Source organism: Chelonia mydas, chromosome 2 (genome assembly GCF_015237465.2).
Source record: "Chelonia mydas isolate rCheMyd1 chromosome 2, rCheMyd1.pri.v2, whole genome shotgun sequence".
Lineage (NCBI taxonomy): Eukaryota > Metazoa > Chordata > Testudines > Cheloniidae > Chelonia > Chelonia mydas.
Window position 1 is genome coordinate 262,448,258 of NC_057850.1, and position 25,366 is coordinate 262,473,623.

Below are 25,366 nucleotides of genomic sequence, written 5' to 3' on the forward strand. Positions count from 1 at the left end.
CATGTCAGTTCCAAACAGGTGTGTGCGCACACACGTGTAGAGTAACCAGAAGATTTTTCCCCTAGCAGCAACTGTAGGGTTGGCCTGGGCGCCCCCTGGAGTGCCGCCTTCATGACATCCAATATAGAGCCCTGCCGACCTTACACCCCCTCAGTTCCTTCTTACCGCCAGTGACAGTAGCTGGAACTTCCCCTTCCTCTTCTCTTGCTTTGGCAAGCGGATTAGCAGTGCTTTATAAGCTGTACATAGTTAGTTTCCAGTAGTTAGTATAGTTTAATAGTTCTTTATACGTTTCAGTTATAGGGGGGTTCCCATTTGTTACCGGGGCATGCTACAATCCCCGAGCTTTAAGACTTGACAGATCTGTGTGAAGCGCATGCCAAAAAGTGACCTCCACACCTCCCGCTTATGGTCCCTGAGTGAGGGTCACGAGAAAGACCGCTGCAAGATCTGTCGGGAATTCCAACCGAGAACTATTAAGGAGAGGCAGCAGCGTCTCAAAATTCTCCTTATGGAGGCAGGTCTCTGACCTCAGTCAAACCCAGGCACCAGGGATCCTGTTCCCAGCACATTGTCTTCTGCCCGAAGCGCTCCGGCGCTGTCTTTGAAGGATCTGGTGCTGAAGAAAGATGCTCACAAGGAGGCTGGGCACCGTCATGGAGCCTCTCGGGGACAGTCCAGCCTTCAGCACTGGTCCCAATTGCTGGTGCAGAAGAAAAAGAGGTCGGAGAGAGGCCGATCTCCCTCGGCAAGACCCAGGGACAGCCACCAGTGGCACCTCTGTCAGGCCATGGCTCGGGAACTCAGAGTGGGGCCCAAGAGAGGCATCAAGTCTGGGCCAGTCTCGCTCACCACTCGCATCAGAGCATCTACCGCTCTTGTCCACCCCAGAGGCTTTTGAGGTGGTGCAGGACCTGCTGAGACTCATGGCACTGTTCTCGCTGCTGAGACAGGAGAGCATCCCGGCACCACAGGTTCCATCCCAACCCTCCGAGCAGTCTAAGGGAAAGCTGGCATTGATGGCACACCAATCCCCATCACCTCGGCACCCTTCTACTCCAACACCACCATCCAGGGAGTGCAGTCGGTCCCCTGCTTCTCGACGCTCTACCTCGAGAGGAGCAGCGCCATTCCTGGTCCTCCTACTCAGAGTCAGAGTTGGACTCATATCACTCCGACTCATATCACTCCGACTATAGCAGAAGATCCTCCTCGTGGCACCATAGGCGGTCCCATCTGATGCAGTGGGCCCCTCCGTAGCAAAATCCACAACAGTGGCCCTTTTGGGCTCCATGGACTTTCCATCAAGCCCAGGGTTGGAGTCAGGGGTCCCACTCGGGTGCAGCATCAGTGGCGTCCGCGACGTTCATTACGCCACATTTGGGACCGGAGCCAGTGTCTCGGTCGCTAACACTGGCACTTGTGGTGTCATTTTTGGCACCAGCACCGACTGCACCGACATTGACTGCTTCAGCACTGGAGGCATCAGCGGCCCCGATTACAGCTAGGGCGCACGACGCACTCTCGGCACCAGTGCTGACACTGCCTCTGTCATTGGCGCTGGCTGTGCCGGCACCTACAAGAACCCCAGTGTTCATGCTGCGCCAGGCGCCGGCACCGGCGGGGGGCCCAATGTCAGCACTGACACCCATGCCATTCACAGCACCAGGACCAGGTCAACCTACTGCAGTTCCCATGGGGCAAAGAGATCCCTCGGGTGGGAATGGTAGGGAGCAACCACCTCCCCTGCTGGTCTCCTCCTCCTCCTCCTCCTCACCAGATGAGGCCCTAGCTGGCACTTCAGTAGCCCCAGCTCTGGAAGACTCTAGAGTGTTGCAGGAGATGCTGCGCTGGGTTGCCCAGGGTCTGGGCATTAAGGTGGAGGAAGTTGTGGATGATACGAACCCTATGGTGGACATCCTGGCTCCCTCCGGCCCTATCCATATCACCTTACCACTGATAAAGACAATCACGGACATGACTGAGACCCTTTGGCAGACCCCGGCCTCGCTGCCACCAACGGCCAAGCACAATGAGCACCGGTACTTTGTGCCCTCCAAGGGCTATAAGCACCTCTATTCCCACCCTCAGCTTGATTCCCTGGTGGTGGACGCCACTAACCAGTGGGAGAGGCAAGGATTTCAAGGCCCTTCGCCCAAGAATAGGGATGCCAAAAAATTAGACCTTTTCGGGCGAAAGGTTTACTCCACAGGGGTACTGCAACTCCGAATATCCAACCAATAGGCCATTGTCAGCAGGTACTCCTACAATGCCTGCTTGGTGATGGCTAAATTTACAGAGTTGCTCCTCCCAGATTCCCATGCCAAATTTTCAGCTTTGGTTGAGGAAGGGAGACTGATCTCCAGAGCGTCCCTTCAGACGGCACTTGATGGGGCAGATGCGGCAATCAGAGTTATGGTTACTGGAGTGGCCATGAGAAGGGGCTTATGGCTCCAGTTTTCTGGCCTCCCCTATGAGGTACAGCAAACCATTCAAGACCTGCCCTTTGAGGGTGAGACTCTTCTCAGAAAAGACGGACAAATGGCTGAACAGCCTTAAAGATTCCAGAGTCATCCTCAGGTCCCTGGGACTCTATACTCCTTCAACACAACAGAGACACTTCCGCCTGTAGCCCCAGCAGCTGTTTGGTCAGCAGAACTGCCAAGACGGGTCCAGAAGGAGGAATTGGAACAGCAACAGAAGGCCGCGCCAACCCTTTGGCCAGGCTTGAAACAACCCAAGCCATCTTCACAGCCCAAGCTGGCCTTTTGAATGCATGGTTGAGGACGGTGTATCACACCTGACAATGGATCCACCCCGCCTTACCTTCTCATCCCGACTATCCCCTTTCTATTGTGCATAATCCCGTATCACCTCAGACCGATGGGTGCTCTGCATGGTAGAGAGGGGATACTCCATCCAATTCTGTGCCTTCCCATCCTTCCACCCCTCCTACCCCCCCACGTCCCTCTTCAGGGGCCCTTCTCACAAGCAGCTCTTTATCCAGGAATTGCAGTTGCTCCAACCTTTAGGGGCAGTGGAAAAGGTTCCTCAGGAGCAGGGGCGAGGCCTTCTATTCATGGTATTTCCTAATACCGAAAACCAAAAGTGGCCTCAGGCCCATCCTGGACCTGCGAGAACTCAACAAGTTCTTGAAGAAACTCAGGTTCCTCATGGTTTCTCTGGCCTCCCTCATTCCCTCATTGGATCCAGCAGACTGGTATGCTGCCTTCGACTTAAAGGATGCATACTTTCATATTGCAATCACCCAACCCCACAGGAAGTTCCTCAGGTTCATGGTGAACAACACCCACTACCAATTTCCGGTCCTCCCATTTGGCCTGTCAGCAGCACCTCGTGTTTTCACCAAGTGCATGGCAGTTGTCACTGCGTTTCTGAGCAGGCACTGAGTACAGGTGTTTCCGTACCTCAATGACTGTCTGATCAAGGGCCGCTCCAAGACCCAAGTGGAAGCTCAGGTCAGATTCATCAGAATCACCTTCAACAACCTGGATCTCTTTCTAAATAAAGCAAAATCTAAACTCTGTCCCTGGTCCAGAGGATAAAATTTATAGGGGCAGTATTGGACTTACCCAGTATTGGACTCGTAAGCAAGGTTTCAGGCCATGACTGATATCATTTGAGGTCTCAGACAGTTTCCCACCACCACAGCAAGAAGCTGCGTGAAGCTTCTCGGACACATGGCTGCCTGTATTGACATGGTGCAGCATGCCAGACTCAGGCTTCGACCTCTTCAGTCGTGGCTTGTGTCAGTGTACCACCTGGCCAGGGACAGCTTGCACAGGATAGTGACCCTGCCTCACCCGGTCCTCGACTCCCTCCTGTGGTGGCTCGACCCTCAGGAGGTGTGCTCAGGCATCCCCTTCGCCCTCAAGACCCTAACCTCAGAACTCAAGGCCTTAACCTAAGAACCCCCTTATACTGTGTTCTGTAAGGATAAAGTGCAGCTCAGACCTCCTCTTGCTTTCCTCCCAAAGGTGGTATCACAGTTTCACAGTAACCAGGACATCTTTCTCCCGGTGTTCTACCTTAAGCCGGATTCTAGTGGCAGGGAGCAGAGACTCCACTCACTAGACGTCCGCAGCGTGCTAGCTTTCTACATCGAGAGAACGAAGCTGCTCAGAAAATTGGTCCAGCTGTTTGTGGCGGTGGCAGACAGAATAGAAAGGCCTACCCATGTTATCACAATGCATTTCGTCATGGATCACATCCTGCATCCGCAAGCGCTACAACCTGACGGGGATTCCCACACCCCCGATCACTGCACACTCCACCACGGCTCAGGCTTCATCAACAGCGTTCGTGGCTCAGGTTCCCACTCAGGAAATCTGCAGGGTTGTAACGTGAACCTCCATCCACGCTTTTACCACACACTATGCAATTACGCAACAGGCCAGAGATAATGCGGCCTGAGGACGAGCAGTGCTCCAATCAGTGGACGACTCCGACCCTGTCTCCTGAACTTGGATTTGTGAGTCTCCTTATTGGAAATGACATAGAATCATAGAATATCAGGGTTGGAAGAGACCTCAGGAGGTCATCTAGTCCAATCCCCTGCTCAAAGCAGGACCAATCCCCAACTAAATCATCCCAGCCAGGGCTTTGTCAAGCCGGGCCTTAAAAACCTCTAAGGAAGGAGATTCCACCACCTCCCTAGGTAACGCATTCCAGTGCTTCACCACCCTCCGAGTGAAAAAGTTTTTCCTAATATCCAACCTAGACATCCCCCACTAGACCATTGCTACTTGTTCTGTCATCTGCCACCACTGAGAACAGCTGAGCTCCATCCTCTTTGGAACTCCCCTTCAGGTAGTTGAAGGCTGCTCTCAAATCCCCCCTCACTCTTCTCTTCTGCAGACTAAATAACCCCAGTTTCCTTAGCCTCTCTTTGTAAGTCATGTGCCCCAGCCCCCTAATCATTTTTGTTGCCCTCCGCTGGACTCTCTCAAATTTGTCCACATTCCTTCTGTAGTGGGGGGACCAAAACTGGACGCAATACTCCAGATGTGGCCTCACCCGTGCTGAATAGAGGGGAATAATCACTTCCCTCGATCTGCTGGCAATGCACCTACTGATACAGCCCAATATGCTGTTGGCTTTCTTGGCAACAAGGGCACACTGCTGACTCATATCCAGCTTCTTGTCCACTGTAATCCCCAGGTCCTTTTCTGCAGAACTGCTGCTTAGCCAATCGGTCCCCAGCCTGTAGCGGTGCATGGGATTCTTCCGTCCTAAGTGCAGGACTCTGCACTTGTCTGTGTTGAACCTCATCAGATTTCTTTTGGCCCAATCCTCCAATATGTCTAGGTCACTCTGGACCCTATCCCTACCCTCCAGCGTATCTACCTCTCCCCCCATCTTAGTGTCATCTGCAAACTTGCTGAGGGTGCAATTCATCCCATCATCCAGATCATTAATAAAGATGTTGAACAAAACCGGCCCCAGGACCAATCCCTGGGGCACTCTGCTTGATACCGGCTGCCAACTAGACATCGAGCTGTTGATAACTACCCGTTGAGCCCAACAATCTAGCCAGCTTTCTATCCACCTTATCATAGAATCATAGAATATCAGGGTTGGAAAGGACCTCAGGAGGTCATCTAGTCCAACCCCCTGCTCAAAGCAGGACCAATCCCCAACTAAATCATCCCAACCAGGGCTTTGTCAAGCCTGACCTTAAAAACCTCTAAGGAAGGAGATTCCACCACTTGCCTAGGTAACACATTCCAGTGCTTCACCACCCTCCTAGTGAAAAAGTTTTTCCTAATATCCAATCTAAACTTCCCCCACTGTAACTTGAGACCATTACTCCTTGTTCTATCATCTGGTACCACTGAGAACAGTCTAGATCCATCCTCTTTGGAACCCCCTTTCAGGTAGTTATATTCCATTCATCCAGTCCATACTTCTTTAGCTTTCTGGCAAGAATACTGTGGGAGACCGTATCAAAAGCGTTGCTAAAGTCAAGATATATCTCATCCACCACTTTCCCCATATCCACAGAGCCAGTTATCTCATCATAGAAGGCAATCAGGTTGGACATGAACAAGCGCTTGAGAGTGAGTGGTAATAAAAAACGTGTACTCACTGTAGTAAGAGGAGGCCCTGAAACATAAACTCTTGTATCAGAGGCCCAGTCTGAGGCCTGAAGCCTGAACCATAGTACTTCCAGGCAGTGTTAAGCAAAGCTGGGCTGTGAGCCAGAGGCAGGTCCCACTCACAGAAGTTGGCAAGAAAAGGTTGTTAGAAGCACGTGCACACACACATGAGTGCTAATGAGAGGAACTTGTGCCAAGACGGCATCAGAACGCTCCACAGACATAACAAGGAACAGGCAGGTGCATCTTAAAGACAGGGTCAAAAAGACAACATGATGGATAGATTCGTCTGAACTATGATGAGTAATCTGTCCTGCCACTGTATAAAAGTAGGTTCAGGAGTGCACACCTTTGTCCAGCCTAGGGGGCAATGGAGTGTCCTGCCACTGACTTAGCTGTGTCCATTGCCAGGGAGCACAAATTCATAGTATGCCCTGTAGAGTCTATAGGGAACTATTACTGTGCTTTGTTTGACAATAAACCTGGCTCGGGTTCCTTTGTACCTTACAAGAGTCTGTGGTTTTTGGGGGTGCTCTCGGGGTCTGCTGTGTTAGCTATCTGTGCAGAGCTGGGGCAGCACACAGAGGGAACACGCACGCAGCCGACTGTTATCATCATCGAACAAGACCAGAGCACCACACCGGTAGCTACTGACAACACTCACCTTCTTGTAACTTGTTCTTCGAGCTGTGTTGTTCATGTCCATTCCAATACCCACCCTCCTACTCCTCTGTCGGAGTAGTCGGCAAGAAGGAACTGAGGGGGCGTAGTGTCGGCCTCTATATTGGAGGCCATGAAGGTGCGACTCCAGGGAGCGCCCAGGCCGACCCTATGGTTGCTGCTAGGGCAAAAATCTTCCAGCTATTGTGAATGTGCATGCGCACACATCTGATTGGAATGGACATGAACAACACATCTCAAAGAACAACAGTTACAAGAAGGTGAGTAACCATTTTTTTCCACCACTCTTGTTTCTAGTTAAATCTTTATTCTTTCTTAAATAAACCTTCTTTTGTTATAAGTGCTCACAAGTGCTATGTACTTTACAGGAGCTATGGTTTAAGGTAAAACTGGCAAACAGGGGCATGCTGTACCTTTGGGTGCAGAGGCTCTGGAAATTCTGTGAGTAGCTTGTGTCAGGGGCTGGATATGAGAGGGAATGATTCAAAGCATATTTGCATATTGAGATTTCTCTCTGCCTGATTCAGAGGAGGGATTTGAATCCATGTCTCCTACCTCTCAGATGAGTGTATTAATCACCAGGTCATAGAGTCATTCCTTTTCTTTCTTTCCTTCTTTCCTTCTTTTCGACCCAATGAATATTTAAGTATTTATGCATAGCCTGTAGCCTGGTGGCTGGATCACTCACCCGGGAGAGAGGAGAGCTGAGTTCAAGTCTCTGCCCTAAAGAATATTTAAGTATTTATACAAAGTGTATAAGCATCAGCAGGCATGAGTGAGAACAGAATAACTTCTAGTCTGGTTGTTGGGATGCTCACCTAGAAGGCAGAGAGAGTTGAATTCAAGTTCCTGTTTCAGAGTGGGGATTCAAATGTGGATCTCCCAGATCCTATACAAATGCCCTAACACTAGACTAAAGTTTGTAAGGGATGGACAGACACACACTTTCAATTTGCTGACAAATTCTGAAAATTTTTGAAAATGAGCCAAATATTCTAATTTTTTTTGGTTTGCTTGCTGAATCAAAAAATCAGTTGTTTGCCCTGGTCTATTTATAACTCATTTTAGCTAGGAGACTGGATATCTTAGATGACTGCTAATGGGACTTTCTAGATCGTAGATCCCTGATTCAAATTTGGACTGGATCAATAGTGATGAAAAGTTGTTACCCTCTGATGGCTATTTAGTGGCCTGCTTATATGAATTAATATTGGTGGTTCTCAGTCCAGTTTCTTGTCCCCACATTACAAAAGCCATGATCAAAATTGGTACTGATTGGTCCCCTTGTTGGTAGGCTCAACACATCGGCCTAGAGTTCCACAGGGACTGAACTTTCCTTTCACCCTTAAATATTGTTCTTCCAGGGCAGGGTTGAGGCATACTTCTTGGGCAGCTTGCACTTTTGCTGCCTTGATTACTTGAGTCTGCCACCTTTTATAAGGAACAAATTCACTAAAAAACAAAACTCACCTCAACCCTGTGCATCTTTCTGTCTGTCTGTTTCTGTCTCTCTCTCTGCTGTAGCCTCCACAGTTTAAATTGGACCCACGACTGGCCCGTTTGTTGGGAATACACACACAGACCCGATCAGCAATTATCCAGGCCCTCTGGCAGTACATCAAAACAAACAAACTGCAAGACTCCCATGATAAGGAATACATCAACTGTGACAAATACTTCCAGCAGGTAACTCCCTATTGATAGCAAGATCTCTTAAAAGTTTGGGACTAGCACCTGGCTGTTTCTTGAATGGGCAGGAGGTACTGAATAAAAGTTTCCTTTTATAATTCTCTGAATTTCTTCAGTTCCACATGGCTGTCAGCAGGCACTACCACCAATGAGACAAACACTCTTCGCATACCTTTATTTTGCAGTGTAGTCAAAGCCCCCAGAGTCACATACCCACGTAGTTCTTCCTTCTACTTTGCAGTGCTGGAAAGAATTTTTCTTGCTTTTCTGTATTCTGTATTAATTGCTTTGTACAGCTCTGACTCATGAATCAAAGCTTTTCTAATTACCATTTTATACCAGTCTTACAATATAACCTACTAATTCTGAATGGTTGATTATAGGGACAAAGTGAGTGAGGTAATGCTTTTTATTGGTCCAACTTCTGTTGATGAAAGGGACAAGTGTTCGATCTACACAGCTCTTCTTCAGGTTGGTTATACACAGACTCCTCCAGTCTGGCAGAAGTGGAAGGACATGCCATATGTCTCTTGAAGGGCAGTTTTCTCCTAGATTTGCAGTAACTTGTAAGATTTCACTTGTGATCTCTATGTAATGATTTGAACAGTTATCTCCTCAAGACCCATTTCTGCTATGACACCCATGTGAAATTAACCAACCAAGCCATGCATTAAAAAAAATCCTCACCCTTTTCTCTCCATCACACCATGCAGTACCCTCGTTCAGGGTATGTCTTCACTGCCCACCGGATTGGCGGGCAGCGATTGATCCAGCGAGGATCGATTTATTGCGTCTAGTCTAGATGCGATAAGTCGACCCCCCGAGCGCTCTCCCGTCGACTCCTCGTACTCCAGTGCTGTGAGAGGCGCAGGCAGAGTCGATGGGGGAGCAGCAGCAGTTGACTCACCGTGGTGAGGACACCACGGTAAGTCGATCTAAGTACGTCAACTTCAGCTACGTTGCATAACTTAGATCAATTCCCCCCCACCCCCCGCCCCCAGTGTAGACCAGGGCTGAGTAATGTTGTCTTATGGGTGTTAACTCCAATTCCCCCTGCCCTCCTTGTTTCTATCTATGTACATCACGTCTAACTTAGTTTGTAAGCACCTCAGGGAAAGATCATTTCATCTTTCAGTTATGGGAGAAATAAATTATGAATATTTTAATAGGCACAAGGTAATTAAAGCTTTATTCTTAGCTTCCATTCTAACTCTCCATTTTGAGTTGCTCATCATTCTTTTTCCAGTTGAAGTGACTCAACCCAAAGAGGACTTTTTGTTTTTTGAAAGTTTGAACAAAATTATTTCAGCTATTATTTAAAATTATTTGAACATGAAAGGCACATTTGTCTTTGTCCCACTATATCCCAATCAGAAATTTAATATTTCTGTAACCCAAAACCTTAAATGTTTAGACACTTTGAACTTACCCTTTTTCAGAGATATTGGGTAAAATTTCCAATAGCTCTTAAGTCTCATTTTTAAAAGTGACTTGAGTACTTGAAGCCTGAATCCCATTGAAACTCAGTGGGACTTCCTCCTAAGTACCTAGGTCACTTTTGAAAATTTTACCTCTTACTTTGATCTAAGGCTAAAGATAAATTTCTTAACTTGGTTCTGTATTTTTAAAGATCTGAGGACATAATTTTCATTTATACTATGACCTCTTTACACCACTCTTAAAGTATAAAGGGACCTTTAAGTGAATAATTATATTCACTTGTAGGTTTACTTTTTTGCCCCCTCCAAGACCCCTTAATATTGCCAGAGCAGTGTTCAGTGGCCTTAGTGTAAATGAGATGCAAACCCATGAGCCTGCACATTTGGGAGCTGGTTGCCTGCAAGGTAATGTTTTTTATCTGGCTTTCTGAGGCATCGTTTAAGAGAGCAGTAGTAGCATGTTCAGTTTAGCGACATTGTTAAGGAAAAAACTTAACCCATCAGTGCCCTTAATCTATCCAGGTTCTTGTATTGGCACCCATCATCGTAGTATGTAAGTGAGAGTAAGAATAACAACGTTGATCTATCTCAGTCTCCCTCCCTCCTTTTCTTGCTAGCAACAAGGGGATTTAAGGTTTGTTCTGAACTATGGTAACACAGTAGTGTTGGTTTGAGGAAGGTGTTATTGCAGGAAAGCAGAGTGAATGAAGAGGTGGGATTGGCGGCCATTCTTATTTCATATGGCAGTGAGTTCCATAGTTTTGGTCTGGTTCCTGGGATGGTTCTATCTCTTACAGTCATGAGTCTTGTTGAAAGGTAGCAGTGGTGTGAATTTGGGGTAATGATGAAAGAGGGGTGTCTCAGGGAGCCAGGGCCAGTCCCATGTACAGCTTTGAATATCAAGGTAGACACCTGGAATCGGACTCAGTGCGGAGAAAAGTGCTGTTGGGGGTGCTCCGTGCTGCTGAGAATGTCACTAAGCATCTGGGCTGCTGCATTCTGATTAGTTGAAGCTTCCTAAAACCATAGGGCTTCATTCCTGGACATAGAGAATTGCAGTAGTTAAGCCGAGAAGTTATGAAAGGGTGGATCACAATGTGATGGAATGAGACAAATCATCTGGCCAGCTGCAGATGGAAGCTGATGTTTTTTGCCACTGTGGCTATTTGGGTATCTAGGTTCCATGCAGAGTCTGAGCGGATCCCAAGGCTACAGACCAGATTAACAATCCAGGGGAAGATATTTTTAGTGGGTGGGGTTGTTATGAAGGAAGAAAGTTCTTCAAAGCCCTTAATGTAAAAGTTCAGTTTGCTGAATAGCCACTGATTATTACAACTTCTAGAAGCTTTTAGTGTATGGGGAGAAATGGTCCATGCTCCAAAGGGCACACAAGGTAGTTAAAAACAAGATTGAACAAGTGATTGTGACAAATGATAGACGAGAGGATGTGATGGAATCCAGTGATTGAATCAGGTAGTTTGCAAGGTGGCGACAAGCATAAGTGGAATATTCCAAACCATATTCATTACTTTTTAAAGATCCTCTATTTTTTTCTGTTCTTAAATGGCCTTTGTCTGTTTTTTAAAGTTCTTAAACCTCTTGCTGTTTCTGGTTATTATAATATATAATAATGGATGGAAATGTTAATACACTCCCCTCCATGGGCATGTTGGGCAGCAGCTGAATGTAGGGGCCCTTATGGTTCCACTTTCTGAGGAGGAAGAAGGCAGAATTCAGGGAGCTGTGAACTATGGCAGATTAAATTCAATGTAGATAAATGCAAAGTAATACATATTGGAAAAAATAATCCCAGCTATATATACAAAATGGTGGGGTCTAAATTAGCTGTTACCACTCAAGAAAGAGATCTTGGCAGCAGCATCAATAGTTCTCTGAAAACAATGTGAAGCAGCAGTCAAAAGAGCTAACCAAATGTTAGGAGCCATTAGGAAAGGGATAGATAATAAAACAGAAAATATCATAATGCCTCTATATAAATCCATGGTACACCCACAAGTTGAATACTGTGTGCGGTTCTGGATACCTCAACTCCAGAATGATATATTATAATTGGAAAAGGTGCTGAGAAACACAACAAAAATGATTAGGGGTATGGAACAGCTTCCATATGAGGAGAGATTAAAAAGATTAAGTCTGTTCATCTTAGAAAACAGACAACTAAGGGAGGGATATGACAGAGGTTTTTACAGTCATAAACGGTATGGAGAAAGTGAATAGGAAAGTGTTATTTACCCTTTCATCTAATACAAGAACTAGGGATCACCTGATGAAATTAATAGGCAGTAGGTTTAAAACAGACAAAAGGTGCACGATACACAGTCAACCCATGGAACTCATTGCCAGGGGATGTTGTGAAGGCCAAAAATATAACTGGGTTAGGAAAAAGAATTAGATAAGTTCATAAAGAATAGGTCCCGCAATGGCTATTAGCCAAGATGGTCAGGGACGCAACCCCGTGCTCTGGGTGTCCCTAAACCTCCAACTGCCAGAAGCTGGGACTGGATGACAGGAAATGGATCACCTGAAATTGTCCTTGTGACCGGAGTCCCAGGGGAGCCAACTGTGGTCACTCAATTAGGGTGAACTGCAAAGAATGGGTCAGATAATCCCCAAAGCGGGTGGATATTCCAATACTTAGATTTACCAAGCCAGCACAAAACAGCTTCTACAATACCTTACTGGCTACCCAGAAGCCAGCAACACAGTTCCCTTAAAGTAACCCAGCCTCAGGCCTCCCCAAGATACCCAGGTCAAATATGATGAGGATTACTGAAAATCTTATTCATCATATAAAAAAGTTCTACCAATCCTAAAGGATCGGACTCATTACCTCCCAGGTTAATCACTTTTCCAGATCTTACCCAAATACATGCTTACAGCCAATTCTTATTAAAGAAACTAAAATGTATTTAAAAAGAAAAGAGAATATGGTTAAAAGATCAGTATACATACAGACTTGAGTACAATCTTGAGATTCAGATTCATAGCAGAGATGATGAGTTTTATAGATGCAAAGAGTTCTTTTCGAAATAGTTCATAGGTTATAGTCCAATGTTTATATCCAGGGCAGTCCAGTCAGGACTGGGATCTCAGTCCTTATGGCTTAGGCTTCCACTGCGTGAAGCCTCAAGCAGATCTGAGATAAAAAGGATTGGGACCCAAACAGCTTTATACAGTTTCAGGCCTTCTTGTGCAACTCGGAGTCCTTCAGCCAACAATAGGCACTCATGGGAACTTTGAAGTGGAACCATTTCCTAAGCATCGCTGGTAATTATCCACACAGATTAACATAAGGCAATTGCCTGTTTTTCCACCATTCATAAATGATTTGCTGTACATTTCAAAGAGAGATGAATACAGTGATATCCTATGTTTACAATTCATTTAAATGTTAAGATGTCCTTTCGATCTCTGAATTAACAGAATACAGCATAGACAGGGGCTATTTGATTACATTGTTGGCCACTACCAATATATATGTAAATGCACAAAAACACAAACATTATCTCCCCATATGCCTTTAAGGGTTGAATTTGAGTAATTTATCCTGCAAGATAAATTTCTGGTCATGTGTCACAGTCCTGTTCTGTCCATTCCCTCTGAAGCACTGTCCAAAGTTAGGATACTGGTTTAGATGGACCATTGGTCTGACCCAGTAATCAAAGGCTTTGGTGAAGGCCATGTCAAAGGCTTTCTGAAAGTCCAAGTACTCTATATCGACTGGATTTCACTATATTGACTATATCAGGGGTTCCCAAACTTGGTTCACGGCTTGTTCAGGGTAAGCCCTTGGCGGGCCGCGAGACACTTTGTTTACCTGAGCGTCCACAGGTACGGCCGCTTGCACCTTCCAGTGGCTGCAGTTCGCTGTTCCCGGCCAATGGGAGCTGCGGGAAGTGGCGCAGGCTGGGCCACCACTTCCTGCTGCTTCCCACAGCTCCCATTGGCTGGGAATGGCGAACTGCGGCCACTGATAACATGAGTTATGAGGAGAGGCTGAGGGAACTGGGGATGTTTAGTCTACGGAAGAGAAGAATGAGGGGGGATTTGATAGCTGCTTTCAACTACCTGAAAGGGGGTTCCAAAGAGGATGGATCTAGACTGTTCTCAGTGGTAGCAGATGACAGAACAAGGAGTAATGGTCTCAAGTTGCAGTGGGGGAGATTTAGGTTGGATAGTAGGAAAAACTTTTTCACTCGGAGGGTGGTGAAACACTGGAATGCGTTACCTAGGGAGGTGGTGGAATCTCCTTCCTTAGAAGTTTTTAAGGTCAGGCTTGACAAAGCCCTGGCTGGGATGATTTAATTGGGGATCGGTCCTGCTTTGAGCAGGGAGTTGGACTAGATGACCTCCTGAGGTCCCTTCCAACCCTGATATTCTATGATTCTATGATTCACTGGGAGCTGGAGCAGCCATACCTGCAGACGCTCAGGTAAATAAAGCATCTCGCGGTTCAGGGGCTTACCCTGAACAAGCCGCGAGCTAAGTTTGGGAATCCCTGAACTATATTGACATAGATTCTAAGGCCGGAAGGGACCACTCTGATCATTTAGTCTGACCTGCTACATAAGAATAAGAACATAAGAATGCCCATACTGGGTCAGACCAATGGTCTGTCTAGGCCACTATTCTGTCTTCTGACAGTGGCCAATGCCATGTGTTTCAAAGAGAGTGAAAAGAACAGGGCAATTATCAAGTGATCCATCCCTTGTTGTCCAGTCGCACCATCTGGCAGTCAGAGGTTTAGGGCACCAAGAGCATGGAATTGCATCCCTGATCATCTTGACTAATTGCCATTAATGGACCTTTCCTCCATGAACTAATCTAATTATTTTTGAACCCCATTGCATAACACAGGCCATAGAACTTACCCTAAATAATTCCTGTTTGAAATATGCAGGGTCTTTTAGCAAAACATCTAATCTTTCATTAAAAAATTGCCAGTGATGGAGAATCTACCACAACCTTTGGTAAATTGTTCCAGTGATTAATTACCCCCACTGTTAAAAATGTACACCTTATTTCCAGCCTTAATTTATCTAGTTTCAAGTTCCAGCTATTGGATCTTGTTATATCTTTGCTTGATTAATCAGCCCATTATCAAATATTTGTTCCATATGTAGGTAATTATAGACTGATCTAGTCACACCTTAATCTTCTAACATTATAATGAGCTGTTTGCTACGGCTGCTAGACTAAAGCAGGGATGCTGCCCACCCCATCAGCATCCAGCCAGACTGGTAAGTGACTTTGGAATTTATCAGGAAAGCAGTGTTAATATAAAGAATGCCCGGGTGGGGGTGGGCAGAGCTAGAGATAAGCTTTCAGAATTACCTGACTTTTGAGCCCTTGATTTCTCACCTTCCTGTTCAATTGCAAGGTAGTTTTTTTTCCCAGGGATATTAACAAACCTTTCACCTTGTTTAGATCTTCGACTGTCCACGGCTAAAATTTTCTGAAATTCCTCAGAGACTCACTAACCTGCTGCTGCCTCCAGACCCCATAGTTATAAACCACATCATCAGGTAAGTGTGCTGGCCAGCCCAGCACTGCCTGGGTTTCCCACAACAAAGGAAGTATGAGCCATTTCCCTCTTTGCCCCACAGATGTTTCCAACCAAACCAGTCCTCCATTTTCTGCCAAACCAGGACCCTGATAGATTATTTTTATGTGGGATACTTCCACAGATGCCATTACTCTAGTACCTCATGAACTTTCATGAATTTATCCTCATAACCCCCTCCCTTCCCTTAGGAAATGTTGTTATTCCCATGTTACAGATGGGAAGTTGAAGTACAGAAAGACTAAGTGTTTTGCCCAAAGTCAAAGAAGATGTGAGTAGTGGAGCAGGGAGTTGAATCTGTGTCTCACTAGTCCTCGGTTAGAACCCTAAACACCGGATGATCTGTTCTTTCTAAAAAGGTACCTTTCACTATCCCCTGCAACACATCCTGCTGGAATACTGAGCTTTCCCCAAAGCCAGCACTCCTGGGAAGAGACTGGAGTAGCTGGGAGCTCCCATCCTGCCCTGCTCCCTACAGTGCTTCCTACTAGGAGATGTTGGGACCTGTAGCGTTTGTGAGTGCCACAGAAGAAGCTCTGTTATTCCCATTCCTTCCTAGTTAGGTCTGAAAGAAGTCTCAGCAGATTCTGCTAAAAACTTGGACCCAAGTGGGCCTAACACTTAGAGTGGAATTCAAGGTTCTGTTGTTATCTTCTCCATAGTGTTGACCCCAATGACCAGAAAAAGACGGCGTGTTATGACATTGACGTGGAAGTTGAAGATCCCTTAAAAGGACAGATGAGTAGCTTTCTCCTCTCAACAGCCAATCAGCAGGAGATCACAGCACTGGACAACAAGGTACTGGCACAAGAGTGAACGATTTAAAGTATCATGGAGCATGGTATATGTGAATACGCAGTACGAGAGGCATGGAATCACATGCTACACTCTGAGAATGCAGTCTGAGCTGGATACATTGTCACAGAGCATGCTCTATGGGAGTGGATATTAATAGATTTTTAAGGTCAGAAGGCACCATTAGATTATCTAGTTTGACATCCTATTTAACACGGGCCATAGAATTTCACCCAGTTACCTTTATATTGAGCCCAATAATGTGTGTTTGACTGAAAAATACCTTCTAGAAAGGCATCCAATCTTGATGTAAAGACATCAAGAGATAGAAAATCCACCACTTCCCTTGCTGGTTTGTTCCAATAGTTAATCACTCTCCCTATGAAAAATTTGTGCCTTATTTCTAATTTGATTTTGTCTGGCTTTAACTTCCAGCCATTCATTCTTGTTCGGCTTTCTCCACTAGACTAAATAGCTCTTTACTACCTGGTATTGTCTTGCCATGAAGATACTCAGATACAATAATCAAGTCACCTTTTGATCTTCTTTTTAATAAGATAAACAAATTGAGCTCTTTAAATCTCTAATGTAAAGCTTTTTTTTTTTTTTTCCAGTCCTCAAATAATTTTTGTGGCTCTTTTCTGTACCCTCTCCAAGTTTACAACATCTTTTTTAAAATGTGGATACCAGAACTGGATACAGTAATCACCTCCCTACTTCAAAAAAAGAAAAGGAGTACTTGTGGCACCTTAGAGACCTACAAATTTATTTGAGCATAAGCTTTCGTGAGCTACAGCTCACTTCATCGGATGCATTCATTTCCACTGAATGCATCCGATGAAGTGAGCTGTAGCTCACGAAAGCTTATGCTCAAATAAATTTGTTAGTCTCTAAGGTGCCACAAGTCTTCCTTTTCTTTTTGCGAATACAGACTAACACGGCTGCTACTCTGAAACCTCCCACTTCAGTTCACTACTCGCTGTTTATACATCAGGGATTGCATTGATCCTTTTTTCCACAATATTGTATTAGGAATTCATGTTGAGGAATTTGTCCATTATAATCCCTAGATCTTTTCGGGTCACTGTTCTCCAAAATACAGTCCCCCATTCTGTAGGAATGGTCGTGTATGACTGCTGTAGAATACATTTTGTATGAATGGGCCCAGCTTACCAAATGATTCAGATCGCTCTGTATGACTGCCCTGTCGTCGTAATTATTTATCAATCAGCCAGTCTTTGTGTCATCTACAACTTTAATCAGCAGTGATTTTATAAAATAATAATAGTATTATTAATAATAATATAAATATATTTACTTCCAAATCATTGATAAAAATGTTGAATAGCATTGAGCCAAGTACCAATTGTTGTAGAACCCCACTAGAAACACTCCCATTCAATGAAGATTGCTTATTGACACCTACTTTTTGAGATCTGTCTATTAGCAAGTTCTAATTTGTTTAGTGTGGGTTTTATTGATACTGTATACTGCAGGGTTTTTTTCTCAGACTATCATGAGGTACTAACTCAAACACCTTACAATAGTCTATTACATCTATCCAATTACCATTATCAACCAACTTGCAGTCTCATCAAAAATGAAGTCAGGGTTGTTTGTCAAGACTTATTTTATACAAAACCATGCTGATTGGCGTTAATTATATTCCCATTTTTTATAGATTGAATCCTGTATCAGTTTTCCCATTATTTTGCCTGAGATTGATGTCAGACTAACTCTCTTATAATTATGTGGGTCATCCCACATGCATTTTGGAATATTGGCATGATACATCAGCAATCTTCCAATCTTCTGGAATTTCCCCAATATTTCAAGATTTATTGAAAATTAACATTAGTGGGCCAGAGATACCCTCAGACAACTCTTTTAGGACTTTTGGGTGCAAGCAATCTATACCAGTTGATTTTAAAATGTTTATTCCTAGTAGATATTGTTTAACATCCTCCCTAGTTACTAATGGTCTGAAGAGTAGTTCATCATCCTCATGTGATATGAGAACATCATTCTGCTTCTTTCCAGATATGGAACAGAGGTAAGGGGTCAGCTTGTTTTTTAACTTTAACATCAGGAATTTCAAGTCAGATTTCTCTGATTTTGCTGGAGAACTTTCTGGGGAAAGGAGGTGTTTGAGGGCTTATCTACACATAAAAACGTGTACCACTTTAACTATACTGGTGTAAAGAAAAGGAGTACTTGTGGCACCTTAGAGACTAACAAATTTATTTGAGCATAAGCTTTCGTGAGCTACGGCTTACTTCATCGGATGCATTCAGTGGAAAATACAGTGGGGAGATTTATATACATAGCGAACATGAAACAATGGGTGTAACCATACACACCGTAAGGAGAGTGATCACTTTAGGTGAGCTATTACCAGCAGGAGAGTGCGGGGGAGGGGGGGACCTTTTGTAGTGATAATCAAGGTGGGCCATTTCCAGCAGTTGACAAGAATGTCTGAGGAACAGTGGGGGGTTGGGGGAGGATAAACATGGGGAAATAGTTTTACTTTGTGTAATGACCCATCCACTCCCAGTCTCTATTCAAGCCTAAGTTAATTATATCCAGTTTGCAAATTAATTCCAATTCAGCAGTCTCTCGTTGGAGTCTGTTTTTGAAGCTTTTTTGTTGAAGAATTGCAACTTTTAGGTCTGTAATCGGGTGACCAAAGAGATTGAAGTGTTCTCCAACTGGTTTTGAATATTATAATTCTTGACGTCTGATTTGTGTCCATTTGTGTCCCACTGTTCCTCAGATGTTCTTGTCAACTGCTGGAAATGGCCCCCCTTGATTATCACTACAAAAGGTTTTTTCCCGCCCCCCCGTTCTCCTGCTGGTAATAGCTCACCTTAAGTGATCACTCTCCTTACAGTAAAAAGAAAAGGAGTACTTGTGGCACCTTAGAGACTAACCAATTTATTTGAGCATGAGCTTTCGTGAGCTACAGCTCACTTATAGAATCATAGAATCATAGAATATCAGGGTTGGAAGGGACCCCAGAAGGTCATCTAGTCCAACCCCTGCTCGAAGCAGGACCAATTCCCAGCTAAATCATCCAGCCAGGGCTTTGTCAAGCCTGACCTTAAAAACCTCTAAGGAAGGAGATTCTACCACCTCCCTAGGTAACGCATTTCCAGTGTTTCACCACCCTCTTAGTGAAAAAGTTTTTCCTAATATCCAATCTAAACCTCCCCCATTGCAACTTGAGACCATTACTCCTCGTTCTGTCATCTGCTACCATTGAGAACAGTCTAGAGCCATCCTCTTTGGAACCCCCTTTCAGGTAGTTGAAAGCAGCTATCAAATCCCCCCTCATTCTTCTCTTCTGCAGACTAAACAATCCCAGCTCCCTCAGCCTCTCCTCATAAGTCATGTGCTCTAGACCCCTAATCATTTTTGTTGCCCTTCGCTGGACTCTCTCCAATTTATCCACATCCTTCTTGTAGTGTGGGGCCCAAAACTGGACACAGTACTCCAGATGAGGCCTCACCAGTGTCGAATAGAGGGGAACGATCACGTCCCTCGATCTGCTCGCTATGCCCCTACTTATACATCCCAAAACGCCATTGGCCTTCTTGGCAACAAGGGCACACTGCTGACTCATATCCAGCTTCTCGTCCACTGTCACCCCTAGGTCCTTTTCCGCAGAACTGCTACCTAGCCATTCGGTCCCTAGTCTGTAGCGGTGCATTGGATTCTTCCATCCTAAGTGTAGGACCCTGCACTTATCCTTATTGAACCTCATCAGATTTCTTTTGGCCCAAACCTCCAATTTGTCTAGGTCCTTCTGTATCCTATCCCTCCCCTCCAGCGTATCTACCACTCCTCCCAGTTTAGTATCATCCGCAAATTTGCTGAGAGTGCAATCCACACCATCCTCCAGATCATTTATGAAGATATTGAACAAAACCGGCCCCAGGACTGACCCCTGGGGCACTCCACTTGACACCGGCTGCCAACTAGACATGGAGCCATTGATCACTACCCGTTGAGCCCGACAATCTAGCCAGCTTTCTACCCACCTTATAGTGCATTCATCCAGCCCATACTTCCTTAACTTGCTGACAAGAATACTGTGGGAGACCGTGTCAAAAGCTTTGCTAAAGTCAAGAAAACAATACATCCACTGCTTTCCCTTCATCCACAGAACCAGTAATCTCATCATAAAAGGCGATTAGATTAGTCAGGCATGACCTTCCCTTGGTGAATCCATGCTGACTGTTCCTGATCACTTTCCTCTCATGTAAGTGCTTCAGGATTGATTCTTTGAGGACCTGCTCCATGATTTTTCCAGGGACTGAGGTGAGGCTGACTGGCCTGTAGTTCCCAGGATCCTCCTTCTTCCCTTCATCGGATGCATACTGTGGAAACTGCAGAAGACATTATATACACACAGAGACCATGAAACAATACCTCCTCCCACCCCACTCTCCTGCTGGTAATAGCTTATCTAAAGTGATCATCAAGTTGGGCCATTTCCAGCACAAATCCAGGTTTTCTCACCCTCCGCCCCCCCCCCACACAAACTCACTCTCCTGCTGGTAATAGCCCATCCAAAGTTGACCACTCTCTTCACAATGTGTATGATAATCAAGGTGGGCCATTTCCTGCACAAATCCAGGTTCTCTCACCCCCTCACCCCCCTTCCAAAACCACACACACAAACTCACTCTCCTGCTGGTAATAGCCTATCCAAAGTGACCACTCTCCTTACAACGTGCATGAAAATCAAGGTGGGCCATTTCCAGTACAAATACAGGTTTTCTCACCCCCCCGCCCCTTTTCCAGCAGGAGAGTGAGTTTTTGTGTGTGTGTTTTTTGGGAAAGCGGGGGGGGGGTGAGAAAACCTGTATTTGTCCTGGAAATGGCCCACCTTGATTTTCATGCATGTTGTAAGGAGAGTGGTCACTTTGTATAGGCTATTACCAGCAGGAGAGTGAGTTTGTGTGTGTGGTTTTTGGAAGGGGGGTGAGGGGGTGAGAGAACCTGGATTTGTGCAGGAAATGGCCCACCTTGATTATCATACACGTTGTGAAGAGAGTAGTCACTTTGGATGGGCTATTATCAGCGGGAGAGTGAGTTTGTCTGAGGGGGGGGGCGGAGGGTGAGAAAACCTGGATTTGTGCTGAAAATGGCCCAACTTGATGATCACTTTAGATAAGCTATTACCAGCAGGAGAGTGGGGTGGGAGGAGGTATTGTTTCATGGTCTCTGTGTGTATATAATGTCTTCTCCAGTTTCCACAGTATGCATCCGATGAAGTGAGCTGTAGCTCACGAAAGCACATGCTCAGATAAATTGGTTAGTCTCTAAGGTGCCACAAGTACTCCTTTTCTTTTTGCGAATACAGACTAGCACGGCTGCTACTCTGAAACCTATCATTATACTGGTGTAGTTACAGCTGTACAACTGCAAAGGGTGAATGCAATTGTATCAGTGTAAAGGTGCTAATTCTCATAAACTATTCCAGTGTAATAAACACCTTTATGCCAGGAAAACTGCCACACTAGGGTTTGTACCAATTTAGCTATTTCACTGTAAAATCACACCCCTAACCAAAATAGTTAAATTGGTAGAAAAACTATGTGTATACCTTCCACTTTCACTGAATGATTGTAACAGTTGGGGTGTTGAATGTTTAACAACAAAGTCCTTTCACAAAATATTTATTAGTCATTTCAGTTAAATAGGCGGTAACAAAGTAACCAAAAAGGGGTTTTAAACTATATGACTTAGGCCAAGTCTACACTGCAAGCTTTTGCCAGCATAGCAATGTTGGTTACGTTTGTGATTTTCTGTGACATTTTTGTCCTATCAGAAGTCCTAGTGTAGATGCAGTTGTACTAGCATAAAAGTGCTTTTGCTGGCTTAGCTTATTTTGTCCAATGACTCAATATAAGCTATACCGGCAAAATAACTTTTTTGCATTTACATAGGAGAGTTTTACTGAAACTTTCAAGAATAGATTTGGCCTCTGTCTGAGTTTCCCGTCTGTAAAACAGGGATAGCAGCACTGCTCTACCTCCCAGGGGTATTATGAGGATAACGAATCTGAAGACTGTAAAGCACTCAGATGCTACAGTGAGTGGGACTGTGTATCTGTGATTGATGGATGTGGAGGTTTTGGTTCATGATGAAACCACCCCAATACTTCCCACTGCAGAGCTCCTCTCCCTGCCTTTTCAGCTCACTCTTCCCTGCATTCTTCTGTAGCCTGAACAATTATTACAATTATAAAATTATTTATTAGGGTGGAACATGCACATGGCACAAATAGGTTCTTTTTCAGGCAGCTACTTTAGAATTAATTAAGAAGATGAAATCGGTGAAACACACAGAGATCCCTTATTAGCTTAAGTTAATTAGTTATTTACTGGAGGCAAATATAATTGAAATCATAGAATCATAGAACCATAGAATATCAGGGTTGGAAGGGATCTCAGGAGGTCATCTAGTCCAACCCCCTGCTCAAAGCAGGACCAATCCCCAACTAAATCATCCCAGCCAGGGCTTTGTCAAGCCTGACCTTAAAAACTTCTAAGGAAGGAGATTCCACCACCTCCCTAGGTAACGCATTCCAGTGTTTCATCACCCTCCGAGTGAAAAAGTTTTTCCTAATATCCAACCTAAACCTCCCCCACTGCAACTTGAGACCATTACTCCTCGTTCTGTCATCAGCTACCACTGAGAAACAGTCTAGATCCATCCTTTTTGGAACCCCCTTCAGGTAGTTGAAAGCAGCTATCAAATCCCCGCTCATTCTTCTCTCCGCAGACTAAACAATCCCAGTTCCCTCAACCTCTCCTCATAAGTCATGTGTTCCAGTCCCCTAATCATTTTTGTTGCCCTCCGCTAGACTCTTTCCAATTTTTCCACATCCTTCCTGTAGTGTGGGGCCCAAAACTGGACACAGTACTCCAGATGAGGTCTCACCAATGTTGAATAGAGGAGAAAAATCACGTCCCTCGATCTGCTGGCAATGCCCTACGTATACATCCCAAATGCCATTGGCCTTCTTGGCAACAAGGGCACACTGTTGACTCATATCCAGCTTCTCATCCACTGTAACCCCTGCCTAGCCATTCGGTCCCTAGTCTGTAGCGGTGCATGGGATTCTTCCATCCTAAGTGCAGGACCCTGCACTTGTCCTTGTTGAACCTCATCAGATTTCTTTTGGCCCTATCCTCTAATTTGTCTAGGGCCCTCTGTATCGTATCCCTACCCTCCAGCGTATCTACCTCTCCTCCCAGTTTAGTGTCATCTGCAAACTTGCTGAGGGTGCAATCCACGCCATCCTCCAGATCATTAATGAAGATATTGAACAAAACCGGCCCCAGGACCGACCCTTGGGGCACTCCACTTGATACCGGCTGCCAACTAGACATGGAGCTATTGATCACTACCCGTTGAGCCCAACAATCTAGCCAGCTTTCTATCCACTGTGACAAAGTTCCTCCTCTACCTTGGTGGGTCTTGCGCTTATTGGCAGATTTGCTCGCCTTGGAGTTTCACAGCAGCCCTCAGTTTGACCATTTTCATGAACCCACAGTCCAGGTCAACTCCTCCTGTGTCTGACCAGGATTTGGGAGGTTTGGGGGGAACCCGGGCCCACCCTCTACTCCAGGGTCCAGCCCAGGGCCCTGTGGTATGCAGCTATTTAGAGTGCCTCCTGGAACAGCTGTGCAACAGCTACAACTCCCTGGGCTACTTCCCCCTGGCCTCCTCCCAACACCTGTTTTATCCTCACCATGGGACCATCCTCCTGGTGTCTGATGATGCTTGTACTAGTCAGTCCTCCAACAGTATGCGTCCAGAAGTCCCAGACGACTGGAAAAAGGCTAATGTAGTGCCCATCTTTAAAAAAGGGAAGAAGGAGGATCCTGGGAACTACTATTCGACATTGGTCAGACCTCATCTGGAGTACTGTGTCCAGTTTTGGGCCCCACACTACAAGAAGGATGTGGAAAAATTGGAGAGAGTCCAGCAAAGGGCAACAAAAATTATTAGAGGTCTGGAACACATGACTTATGAGGAGAGGCTGAGGGAACTGGGATTGTTTCGTCTGCAGAAGAGAAGAATGAGGGGGGATTTGATAGCTGCTTTCAACTACCTGAGAGGTGGTTCCAAAGAGGATGGTTCTAGACTATTCTCAGTGGTAGAAGATGACAGGACAAGGAGTAATGGTCTCAAGTTGCAGTGGGGGAGGTTTAGGTTGGATATTAGAAAAAACTTTTTCACTAGGAGGGTGGTGAAACACTGGAATGCATTACCTAGGCAGGTGGTAGAATCTCCTTCCTTAGAAGTTTTTAAGGTCAGGCTTGACAAAGCCCTGGCTGGGATGATTTAATTGGGGATTGGTCCTGCTTTGAGCAGGGAGTTGGACTAGATGACCTCCTGAGGTCCCTTCCAACCCTGATATTCTATGATTCTATGATTTCACTCCTGCATGCCCGAGCAATATTTTTATATTCTTCCCTGCTCATTTGTCCAATCTGCCACTTCTTGTAAGCTTCTTTTTTGTGTTTAAGATCCGCAAGGATTCCACTGTTAAGCCAAGCTGGTCGCCTGCCATATTTACTATTCTTTCTACACATCCCGATGGTTTGTCCCTGTAACCTCAATAAGGATTCTTTAAAATACAGCCAGCTCTCCTGGACTCCTTTCCCCCTCATGTTAATCTCCCAGGGGATCCTGCCCATCAGTTCCCTGAGGGAGTCAAAGTCTGCTTTTCTGAAGTCCAGGGGCCGTATTCTGCTGCTCTCTTTTCTTCCTTGTGTCAGGATCCTGAACTCGACCATTTCGTGGTCACTGCCTCCCAGGTTCTCATCCACTATTGCTTCCCCTACTAATTCTTCCCAGTTTGTGAGCAGCAGGTCAAGAAGAGCTCTGCCCCTAGTTGGTTCCTCCAGCACTTGCACCAGGAAATTGTCCCCTACCCTTTCCAAAAACTTCCTGGATTGTCTGTGCACCGCTGTATTGCTCTCCCAGCAGATATCAGGGTGATTGAAGTCTCCCATGACAACCATCGATCTAGTAACTTC

The 25,366-nt window shown here is 45.4% G+C and overlaps 1 protein-coding gene across 9 annotated transcripts in view; it reads left to right on the top strand.

The window, feature by feature from the left end:
• The window catches only part of SMARCD3 (SWI/SNF related, matrix associated, actin dependent regulator of chromatin, subfamily d, member 3), a 246,792-nt gene that overhangs the window by 187,039 nt on the left and 34,387 nt on the right, over window positions 1-25,366 (top strand). For 6 of the 9 annotated variants that reach the window (XM_037891523.2, XM_043541889.1, XM_037891524.2 and 3 more), the window contains 3 exons: window positions 8,325-8,486; window positions 15,377-15,474; window positions 16,175-16,310. In XM_037891523.2, the coding sequence (XP_037747451.1) occupies window positions 8,325-8,486; window positions 15,377-15,474; window positions 16,175-16,310 (396 nt within the window). Of the gene's footprint in view, window positions 1-8,324; window positions 8,487-15,376; window positions 15,475-16,174; window positions 16,329-25,366 lie in introns of those variants that run through there. The other 3 variants (XM_043541891.1, XM_043541892.1, XM_043541893.1) reach the window with 2 other exon arrangements.